Source organism: Benincasa hispida, chromosome 4, assembly GCF_009727055.1.
Source record: "Benincasa hispida cultivar B227 chromosome 4, ASM972705v1, whole genome shotgun sequence".
NCBI classification, from domain to species: domain Eukaryota; kingdom Viridiplantae; phylum Streptophyta; class Magnoliopsida; order Cucurbitales; family Cucurbitaceae; genus Benincasa; species Benincasa hispida.
This window is the reverse complement of record NC_052352.1, coordinates 24925674-24937240: the sequence shown is the minus strand read 5'-3', so window position 1 is coordinate 24937240 and position 11567 is coordinate 24925674. Positions and strand designations below refer to the sequence as shown.

Here is an 11567-nt window from a genome sequence, read left to right as displayed (position 1 = left end):
CCTCTAATAAACAATTAATTTGTGATCCAATCAACAAACTGAGTCCCTCTCGGGCCAATGAGAGGTAGGGCTCTTTATTCAAGACCCGGAGTTAGCACTTAAGGGAACAACCTCTCTACTATCCCTAAAAGTGGGTAGGAGTGAATATTTACACAAATTCCACCTTCATGAATTAATTTTACACAAATTTCATCTTCAAGAATTAATTTTACACAAGTTCCACCTTTATGAATTTAATATTTAAATCATATTCAAATATTGATTAATTCTCCAATTCCGTTTAATTCCAAAATTAAACGTGTAATTATAACACATATAATTACTAATTCCATTAATTCTAATTTAAATATTTCAAATTAACTTATCATGCTACTCTAAAGCTAATCCATTTACGAGCTAGTAGAGGACTTCGCGGACCTACAGATCATATGCTCCAACGATCCGAGATTAATTGGCTAAACACATTACACCAAATTAACTCCCATTCATTAACTAATAGGTCACTCCACTAAAGCCCATAGTTACATCCCCCTCACTGTAGATATATTATGTCCACTTGATATAACCATGATTAGTAAGTTAACCCTTCACAGGTCGCTCGTAATAACGATTGGGTTAAATGTCTGTTTTACCACCGATATTACCTATTGTTCCTTATGTCCCACTGATCTTCTAATGAACAATTGATTTGTGATCCAATCAACAAATCGAGTCTCTCTTTAGCAATGAGAGGGTAGGGCCCCTTATTCAAGACCTGAAGTCAACACTTAAGGGAACAACCTCTCAACTGTCCCTAAAAGCGGGTAGGAGTGAATATTTACACAAATTCCACATTCATGAATTAATTTTATACAAATTTCATCTGCATGAATTAATTTTACACAAGGTCCACCTTCATGAATTTAATATTTAAATCATATTCAAATATTAATTAATTCTCCAATTTCATTTTATTCCAAAATTAAACGTGTAATTATAACACATATAATTACTAATTCCCTTAATTCTAATTTGAACGTTTCAAATTAACTTATCACACTACTCTAAAGCTAATCCATTTACGAGCTAGTACGGGGACTTCGCGGACATACAGATCATAGGCTCCAACAATCCGAGATTAATTGGCTAAATTCATTACACCGAATTAACTCCCATTCATTAACTAATAGGTCACTCCACTAAAGCTCATAGTTGCACTCCCCTCACTATAGATATATTATATCCACTTGATATAACCATGATTAGTAAATTAACCCTTCACAGCTCACTCGTAATAATGATTGGGTCAAATGTCTGTTTTACCCCCAAGATTACCTCTTGTTCCTTAAGTCCCATTGATCCTCTAATGAACAATTGATTTGTGATCCAATTAATAAACCGAGTCCCTCTCGGGCCAATGAGAGGTTGGGGCCCCTTATTCAAGATCCGGAGTCAGCACTTAAGGGAACAACTTCTCTACTATCTCTAAAAGCGGGTAGGAGCGAATTCCATCTTGCACCCTATGTCTCCAGCTATTTACCCAGTCTTACCCCTGAAATGGAGGTTTATTGAGCCGGCGCTGTTGAGCCAACCCTTTCCTACTATCACTTTTGTGACTTATTATTATGGATTTGTGAAAGCAATTAAGAATTTATTTTGTGCATGGACAGGTTGATTACCTTTGTTTTAGGAATATGCCGTTTTTAACTTTTAGACCGACATTAAAAAATGGATTGGACAATAATTATATTGAATACATGGACAATAAATGAAAAAAAAAACAGACATAGTATTTACAAAAAATAGATAATAATAGGAAAAAATGGACAATAATTTTGGACTTTAATGTTAGTTGACAACCAACATTAAAGATAGTGTTATTAAAACTCTTTAATGTCCGTTTTAAACCGACATTGTACACCCTCTTCAATGTTGGTTTAAAATTGACATTAAAGATAACCGACATTAATGGACTTTAATAACACTATCTTTAATGTCGGTTGTCAATCAACATTAAAGCTTTTAATGTCGATTTAGCCTAGAATTCTTGTAGTGCCTAGATTTTCGGGTTGGTCCAGAAAAAATCCTCAACCCAACCCAACCCACGTACACCCCTATGTTCTAGCGTGCTGACATGGGTGTTGCCATCAAGTTGATGAAAGAGAATGAAGCTGAGTAAAATAGACAGTTTCTAAAAAATTGAGGGTAAAATGAAAAGGTAAAATTCTCCATTATACAAGCTTTTAATAACTATACAAAGTGCAATTCAAATTTTTAAATTTATAATTTCTTATTTAAATTTGTATCTAATAAAATCTTAAACTTTTAATTATATATTTAATAGGTCTATGAATTTAACAAATAATGGTCTAAGCGAAAAATCTTTCTATAACATTCTGAAGAAAATAAGCTCAAACATTCAACATATTCAAGAACTATTCACATTTCTTTAATTTTTACAGTTTGTTATTGTAACTACTTGTATTAGAAAATTGTATAAGTACTAATCATTTCCAAATTTTGTAGCATACAATTACAATAGCTTCAAGAAAACTTGAAATCTGTAAAAGAAAAATCTGTGACTTAACTCTCAAATAAAGATCTCTTCTCCTTCCTGTGGATGTAGGCATCATTTATCAAACCACGTATATCATTGTGTAGTGTTTTTCTTCCTCCTTTTTTCTACAAGATTTCATGCTTTTGTTCATCGATTGTTTACTCAAGCAGTCGCACAAAATAAAAAGAAAATTAGGGCTAGAAGAAGCGCTGCATAAATCGAAAGAGAGAAGGAGAGAGAGAGAGTGAGAGACAGAGAAAGGAAATTAATTCTGAAAAATTCATCCCATCAGAATAACTTTTCTTTCACTTCCATCAGACAAGGGTTAGTAGAGCAAACCACGTGGAGTGCATCAGTTGAAAGTTCGTGGACAAACGATAGCCAAGTATTCTACCAAACCAAAATTCTTTTGGGGCAAAATATTTGGACTCACGAAATTGGATCAGCAAGAAGGGCCATATTATTCATCATTTGGGCTCATTTTATTTATTAAAAAAGAAGCAGGCCCAACAAAGTGGTATCAGAGCAAAATACTTACAAGATTATAGTTCTTGAAGACTCAATATTCAAGTTTTTCATCCAAAAATGTCAGTAGCAAGATTCGAAGTGAAGAAATTCGATGGCAAAGGAGACTTCGGTCTGTGAAGGCCAAAATCAAGCGATTCTCAGCCAGTAGAAAGCTCACAGAGCCCTCCTTGACACATCAACACTTCCTGCCACTGTGACAGTCTAAGAAAAAGAAGACTGGAAGCGGCAGCCTATGGTATGTTGGTTCTAAACCTTAGTGACAGTGTTCTTAGACAAATTTTAGATCAAGAAACTGCCTATAGATATGGACTAAACTAGAAGAGTTATATGCTACTAAAGATCTTCCTAGTAAAATTTATATTAGGGAGAAATTCTTTACATTTAAAATGAATTCATCTAAAACTTTAACTGATAACTTAGATGAGTTCAAGAAAATTGTTGCTGAATTTAAAACTCTAGGAGAAAAACTTGGTGATGAAAATGAGGCATATGTGCTTCTAAACTCTTTGTATGAACCCTATAAAGAAATTAAAAATTCTCTAAAGTATGGAAGGGACAGTATAAGCATAGACACTATAATCTCAACTCTAAGAACCAGAGAGCTAGAGTTACAGATTGATAGAAAGAATCATCCTAGTGGTGAAGGGTTATTTGCTAAAGGAAACTTCAAACAAAATCATTAAAAGGACATAAAACCTCACAACTCAGAAGATAATAAGTCAAAATAGAAAATAAAATGTAAGTATTGCAAAAAGAAAAGACATTTAATTAAGGACTGTTTTATCCTAAAAAGAAAGAATCAAGAGAAAGAAAAGGACTCAAAAGGAAAACAAACCAAGGCATCAGTTGTAGAAGGCTCTTTTATCTACTCAGATGCTTTAGCCTCAACTTTAGACAAATCCAACCATATAAATCCTCTAGGAAAACATGATTGGGTCCTAGATTCTAGATGCACCTACCACATGACCTCAATGAGACCTTGGTTGAACACTTTAAAGAAATTGAAGAAGAAATGGTGTATATGGGAAACAACCAAGGCTGTAAGATAGAAGGCATTGGTTTTGTTTCCAAGAAACTTAAGGATAGAACTATTAAACTTCTTAGGAATGTGAGATATGTTCCACTACTTAAGAGAAATCTAACCTCCTTAGGTATGCTAGATGTAATTGGTTGTAAGTACAGGGGTAAAGGAGGAACCCTTGAGGTGCTAAAGGATTCTAAGGTGGTATTAGTTAGGGAAAAGATAAATGACTTATTTATGGTCAAAGGAGTTGAAATGATGACAGGGGCATATGTTGCCACCACAAATGAGATCACAGAGGCTGATGTATGGCACAAAAGATTATCTCACATTAGTGCTAAAGGCCTAGAAGTCCTATCTAAACAAGGGATTCTACCTAAAGGTCTCTTAGAAAATCTAACCTTTTGTGAACACTGTGTTTTAGGAAAAGCCACAAGGTAAAGTTTCACCAAAGCACAACACACCACAAAAGCTATCTTAGATTATATACACTCTGACCTATGGGGTCCAGCTCCTACACCTAGCCTAAGTGGCTCAAAGTATTTACTTTCTTTCACTGATGACTTCTCTAGAAAAAGTTGGGTCTACTTCCTTAAAACTAAAGACCAAGTGTTTGATAGGTTTATGGAATGGAAACTCATGATAGAGAAGCAAATTCTAAAGAAATTAAATACCTAAGAACTGATAATGGACTGGAATTTTGTAGTGAAGAGTTTAACAAATTCTGTAAAGAAACAGGAATAACTAGGAATAGGACTGTTAGATTCACTCCTCAACAGAATGGAGTAGCTGAAAGACTAAATAGAACAGTCATAGAAAGGGTTAGATGTATTCTCCCAGATGTAATCCTTAGTGAAAAATATTGGGCTGAGGCAGCAAGCTACACTGTGTACACCTTAAATAGGTGTCCTCATTTCTCCCTAAACTTTTTAACTCCTGAAGAAAAATGGACCATACATCCACCTAACCTAGAAAATCTAAGAGTATTTGGATGTGTTGGCTATATTCACCAAAATCAGGGGAAACTAAAGTCAAGGGCAGTAAAGTGTATGTTTGTTAGGTTCTCAGAAGGTGTCAAAGGCTTTAAGATGTGGAATCCTATTGAGAAAAAGTTTGTCATAAGCAGAGATATCACTTTCAGAGAAAAGAGATGTTTATGCAAAAGGAAAACACAACTTATGAAGTTCTTAATAGCCCTAATACTGCTAGGATTGAGGTGGAGACACCTAAAGATTCTTTTACTAACCATAACCCTCCTATTGAAACTGAAGAAGAAGAAGAGGATATATCAAATGAGAATACAGGGAATACGGAAGTTGTACTTGATCTAAGTCAGTATTCTTTGGCTAGGGATAGACAAAAAAGAGTGATAGTTCCTCCAGCTAGGTATACTGAAACTAATTACATGAACCTAGTCCTAAATGCCACAATAGCTCCTAATGACCAAGAACCAACCACTTTTGCAGAGGCAGTAAACTGTCCTAATGCTAGGTCTTGGATTCAAGCTATGTGTGAAGAACTGGAATCACTCACTATCAATAATACTTGGACCCTAGCCCCTCTTCCTAAAGGATGCAAACCTATAGCCTCTAAATGGATATATAAACTAAAAGAGGTTCTACCAAAGAAGAAAAGCCTAGATATAAGGCAAGGCTAGTGGCTAAAGGGTTTACTTAGAGGGAAGGCATAGATTATTCTGAATTTTTTTCACCAGTAGTAAAACAAACCTCTATTAGACTTCTTTTATCTCTAGTTGCTCAGTACAACCTTGAACTAGATCAACTAGATGTTAAAAATTCTTTCCTTCATGTAAATCTAGATGAGGTTATCTATATGGTTCAACCTAAAGGATTTGAAGAAAGAGGAAAAGAAGACCTATATTGTCTCTTAAATAAGTCTATATATGGTCTTAAACAATCCCCTAGATGCTGGTACAGAAGATTTAATGATTGCATAGAGAGTATTGGATTTCAAAGAAGTTCCTATGATATTTGTTCTTATATTAATTCATCTACCTATAAGGATAAAGTCTATCTACTACTCTATGTTGATGATATGCTACTAGCAGGGAAATCTAAGGAGGATTTAATTCATGTAAAAATTCTCCTAAAGAGAGAATTTGACATGAAGGATTTGGGTCAGTCTAGAAAGATCCTTGGGATTGAAATTCAAAGAGACAGGACTTCCTCAACTCTACCCATTAGTCAAGTAACCTACTGTAAAAAAAGTAATAACAGATTTAATATGTCTAATGCAAAACCAGTCACTATACCTATTGCTAGTCATTTTAAACTTTCCTCAAAAAACTCACCAAAAGAAACAAACATAGAACATTTGACTCAAATGCAATCAATTCCATACAATCAAACAGTAGGGAGTTTAATATACTTAATGATATCTACTAGACCAGACCTATCATACAACACTAGCCTTGTCAGTAGATACATGTCAACCCTGGGAAAAAACATTGGAAAACAAAAAAATGAATTTTAAGATATCTAATTTGGTATACAGTCAAAATCAACATATCAAAGTACTAACAAATCAAATTTAGAGCTATATGGATATGTTGATTCAGATTTTGTAGGTGACCAAGACAAAAGAAGATCATTAACAGGTTATCTATTCTTATTTGGTCCTAACTGGTTGTGTTAGAAAGCAAATTTGTAGTCAATCACAACATTATCAACCACAAAAGTAGAGTACATAGATTTATCAGAAGCAATAAAAGAATCACTATGGTTAAAAGGATTGATGAAGAACTTTGGTATTAATCAAGCAATAGTAAAGATCTACTGTTATAACCAAAGTGCCATTCAGCTATCTAAAAATCCTCAGTATCATTCAAGGACCAAACACATAGACATTAAGTATCAATTTGTAAGAAACAGAATAGAGAAAGGAGAAGTTGAGGTGCTTAAAGTTCATACCACCGAAAATGCAGTCGACATGCTTTCCAAACCTGTGACCAAACTCAAGGTAGCAAACTGTCTTGGTCAGATCGGGTTCCGGCTTCCTAAAAAAGGGTGAAGACATGTTAAAACTGGATTGAGCTTAAGGTGGAGATTTGAAGAAAATAAGCTCAAACATTCAACATATTCAAGAACTATTCACATTTCTTTTAACTTTTACAGTTTGTTATTGTAACTACTTGTATAAGAAAATAGTATAAGTACTCATCATTTACAAATTTCACAGCATACAATTACAATAGCTTCCAGAAAACTTGAAATATGTAAAAGAAAATCTGTGACTTAGCTCTAAAATAAAGATCCCTTCTCCTTCCTGTTGATGTAGGCATCATTTGCCGAACCACGTATATCGTTATGTAGCGTTTTTCTTCCTCCTCTCTTCTACAAGATTGCATGCTTTTGTTCATCGATCATTTACTCAAGCAGTCACACAAAACAAACAGAAAAATAGAGTTAGAAGAAGCTCTACAGAAATCGAAAGAGAGAACGAGAGAGAGAGAAAGGAAATTAATTCTGAAAAATTCATTCCATCAGAATAACTTTTCTTTCATTTCCATCAGGCAAAAGTTAGTGGAGCAAACCACGTGGAGTACATTAGCTGGAAATTCGTGGACAAATGATAGCCAAGTATTCTACCAAACCAAAATTCTTTTGGGGCAAAATATTTGGATCACGAAATTGGATCAGCAAGAAGGGTCATATTATTCATCATTTGGGCTCATTTTATTCATTCAACAAGAAGCAGGCCCAACATGTTCAAAATAAAAGACATAAAAAGGTAGGGATTTATAAAACGTAAAAGTAAAAAAGTCCAAAGAGGTATAGAATATATATTCGAGAAACAGTGGAAAATACTAGGATAACTTTTATCAATGTAAAAAGGAGCAAACATACATACAGACAAAACAGCGGGCACGCATATATACATATATATATATATATATATATAGGTTTGACTAGGTAGGAAATGCAGATATAGCAGAGAAAATGGTTTGAAGGAGGGTGAGAATGATGAGTAAGGTTGCAGCAAAGAAAGAGATAAAGGCCCATGGCGTATTGAAGTAGTTATGCTTGAGTGAGGCTTTGGACTTGTTCCACCATCCATTGTAGTGCTCAACTAAATCTTTGCTGATATTATTGAAGTGAGAAGAATAACTTGGGACTGCTACAAATTTACAGAGATTGTTAAACAGTTGTGAAACTTCTATATCACTGCCGCCAATATCATTGATTATGATGTCTGCCTTCACAAGTAAACTCACGTCTTTATCTGAGCATATCAAATAATCCAAAAATGAAACGTATTGGATTACATACTTGTTTTTACTTTCTGTGGAGAAATGCTCAAACGCTATCAGGTTTCGCATAATGATTTCAAAGGAATCGGTAATAAATAAAGGTGGGATTTCCAAAACCCCATTTTTGAAGCTTATATTCATCAAACATTTGGTGTTTTCTGCTTTTTTAATGGTCACACCAGCTTCACAAAGCTCAGTTATGGATGGAGGAACCCACTGCTTTTCCATATTGTTTTCGTCATGAGGCTTCTTATTCTTCTTCTTTTCACTGTTTTGATCCTCATTCTGCTTCTTCCAATGTGCTGGCAAGAGGAAGCGGAGTAAGCTTGAGAAATCATTATTATTTTCATTGCTTTTCTCATGCTGCCTGTTCTTCATACCAGGAGGCAAGGGAACGAATAGGAAGTAAATCAAGAAATCCACCAAGTGGGCTGGTTCTTCCAACAACTCACAACAAATTTCATATTTACCCATAAACCCAAAATTAAGAACATTATACGTAAGTTGTGTAAAGGAGATAGGGCCATCTTCATCATCTATAAAGGAGATCATGGGGACATCATCTTCAGGTATTAGGTGAAACAGACTTCGAAGAAGAAAGAAAGGCACTTGATTTTCCAATTTTGTCAAGTCATAAAATATATGAAAGACTATTCCCTTGTAGAATGAAAGATCTACATTGTGTTGAATTTGAGAGAATCTACAATCTGGATGGCCTTGGTCATAATATAGTATAAAAAACTCGACTATGAAACAAGCGTCCACAAGCATCATCATAACAAACTCTTCCTCCTTCATGTTTATGTGTGCTGCATAGCAATTTCGTGCTTCCTTCACCCAACAATGAGCTTTTTCCACAAGGGCCTTTAATGTTCCTATTTTTAAGAGGTCCTCCAATGATTCCATCTTGTTATTATTGATACGGCGTAGAAAGTTAATAAGACCTTGCAGCTTATATTGTTCTGTGGCAATCAAATCCTTACGTGTAAAATGGTGGTAAGGGCCGATGGAAATGAGTTGAGGGTCATAGGCTTTAGGATTCATGTCGTGTAGCTGTTTGGGAACTCGATAGATGCTACTTTCTTCATTAACATGGGGCAGTTGTTTCAACATTTTTCCAATGGATATCGCAACATTACCACAAAGTTGTCGATCAGCCTCACTGATTTCTATCACATTGTGAGATAGATCGTTCGTTCCATTCATTTCAATCTCACTCTTACCCATTTTGAATCTGAAATGCCCCCACATTTTTCAAATTAAATCTCCTGTTTCAAAGATCCATGCGTATATATTTTAGAAATTAACTACGTATTTGAATATATATAGGAATGGTTGAGCTTTCAAACCCGACTCGAAATAATGTTTTTAAAAAAATTTATACTTTTTTTTTTTACAAAAATTAGTGTGGAAAAAAATGGAAACATTAGATTAGATACAGTCTAAAATGCACCTAATTATTGTTCGATAATTAATATTTTAAGCTTTTATTTGATAACCATGGCTTTGATTTTGAAAAACATAGCTAATAAATTATGCAGTACAATATGTACTTTTTTTTTTGGTTAACCTTTTACAAAAAAAAAGTACTAAAATTAAGGTAAGTTTTAAAAACTCTAGTAAAATAGTTTTTAAAAAACTTTTTTTAAAAGCAAAAGAATTCAATATGTTTTTTTTTTAAAAAAAATAGAAATCGTCTTAAAGAAATGGTAAAAAACAAACATAGTTTTAAAATCAATAATCGAAAATCAAATAGTTCTAATCTAAAATGTATTCGTTAAATTTATATTATACAAATTATCATTCAGTGACTTCCTTGCATTTTTTATTATATCAATATCAAAGGTATCATAATTATATATATTTATATAAATGGAAGCAAAAGAAAAAAAAATGAAGGGAAAAAAAGGAAGAAAGAGATGAAGAAATACCTTGTGTGCAAATTAATGGAAGAAGATGTTGGTGTGGTAAATGAAAATGAGGGAAGAAAGGAAGAGACAGTTGTGGAAAGAAAAATGAAGTGAGGGTAGGGTATTCGGAACTGCAAGGAATATTGAGATTAGTCGAAGCTTTTGTAACCCAATTATTTGCAGCCACTAGAATTTATGGAGTGGTCGGCAAGTTATTGTAATGGCCATACAGCTCACATCGTAGACTTTTTGAGGTCAACTCAACTAATTGCCCTTGCAGCATTGTAAGGACAAATTTGTCATTTTATCTTTTATTTTTTGAAAAAACTAAGGGACTGTTGATAAAAATCGTTTAAAATGAATTATAAAAGTATTTTTTAAAATGAACTTTAAAAGTATTGGCAGAAAAATTATCGACCATGAACTTTAAAATGAATTATCACTAATGAACTTGTCGACTTTGGAAATGTAGCAAACAAACAAGGATAGTTATTAAGCTAGACATTGAAAATGCTTTTGATAAGCTTAATTGGTCTTTTCTTCTAACTATGTTAAGATTTAACGGCTTCCATGCCCATTGGATTGATTGGATAATTTGTTATACAGAAAGGTGAAAAATAACTTCAAATTAGTTACAAATCTGTTACGTTCAAGCTACCTTTAAATACACTGTGTAACTAATTGTAAAGAGAGAGAGTGAAAATTTGTACAGAGTGATCAAGAAGCTTGAGACTTATCTTGTAGCAATCTTTAATAGAAACTCCCGTCAGCTTCTCCGTAGACGTAGGCTATCCTTGACCGAACCACGTAAAACCATCGTGTTCGTCTTCTTCCCGATCGTCTTCGTCTATCGTGTACCTTTGATCCACCGATTGTGTAGCTTTTAGCCAACGATCGTTTAACTTTTAGCCAACGATCGTTTACTTCGGCACCCCTATTGTGTAGACGACCATCGTCTTGAACCCCATCGTCTAGATGACTCGTCCCTTATCGTCTAGACGACTTCCAGCTTTATATCCCTTCGCCTAGACGACTGAAGCCTCATCGTCCCTGCGATTTCTGACAGCATTCCTCTGGTTCTCTCTCTTCTTTTCTCTCTATTTTCTCTGGAACAAAGAAAAGAAAAGTTTAGTCATTCAAAGTCTACAATCTGTAGTAGTGCCAAGTTCTAATCTCAGCCATCACAGTGTAAGGTCGAGATCTCTCATCACACGGATTGTGCTTTCAGCACATTGTTTTGTGTTTGTGTGAATAAGCAAGGTGGTATCCGATATTCGTACAGGACCTGGGTTTTGTCAAAGC

At 34.3% G+C, this 11567-nt stretch overlaps 1 protein-coding gene across 3 annotated transcripts; it reads right to left on the bottom strand.

The window, feature by feature from the left end:
• Positions 1-2423: 2423 nt before the first annotated feature.
• LOC120076756 (UPF0481 protein At3g47200-like) lies at positions 2424-10588 on the bottom strand. 3 transcript variants are annotated; one of them, XR_005481636.1, is made up of 3 exons: positions 10287-10506; positions 7016-9623; positions 2442-2745 (listed from the first exon to the last, which is right to left on the bottom strand). XR_005481636.1 is itself a non-coding variant. In XM_039030657.1 (2 exons), exon 2 carries the CDS (start codon positions 9580-9582, stop codon positions 8014-8016), a length of 1569 nt encoding a protein of 522 aa, XP_038886585.1. In that variant the 5' UTR covers positions 9583-9589; positions 10287-10588; the 3' UTR covers positions 2424-8013. The 3 variants fall into 3 exon arrangements, 1 of the variants encoding a protein (XP_038886585.1); XR_005481637.1 differs by having other exon boundaries at positions 2442-2661; XM_039030657.1 differs by having other exon boundaries at positions 2424-9589; positions 10287-10588.
• Between the last annotated feature and the right edge of the window lie 979 nt (positions 10589-11567).

What these genes read in the sequence shown, in the direction of transcription:
- LOC120076756 (XM_039030657.1), bottom strand. Translation starts at nt 9,582, where the DNA reads ATGGGTAAGAGTGAGATTGAAATGAATGGAACGAACGATCTATCTCAC.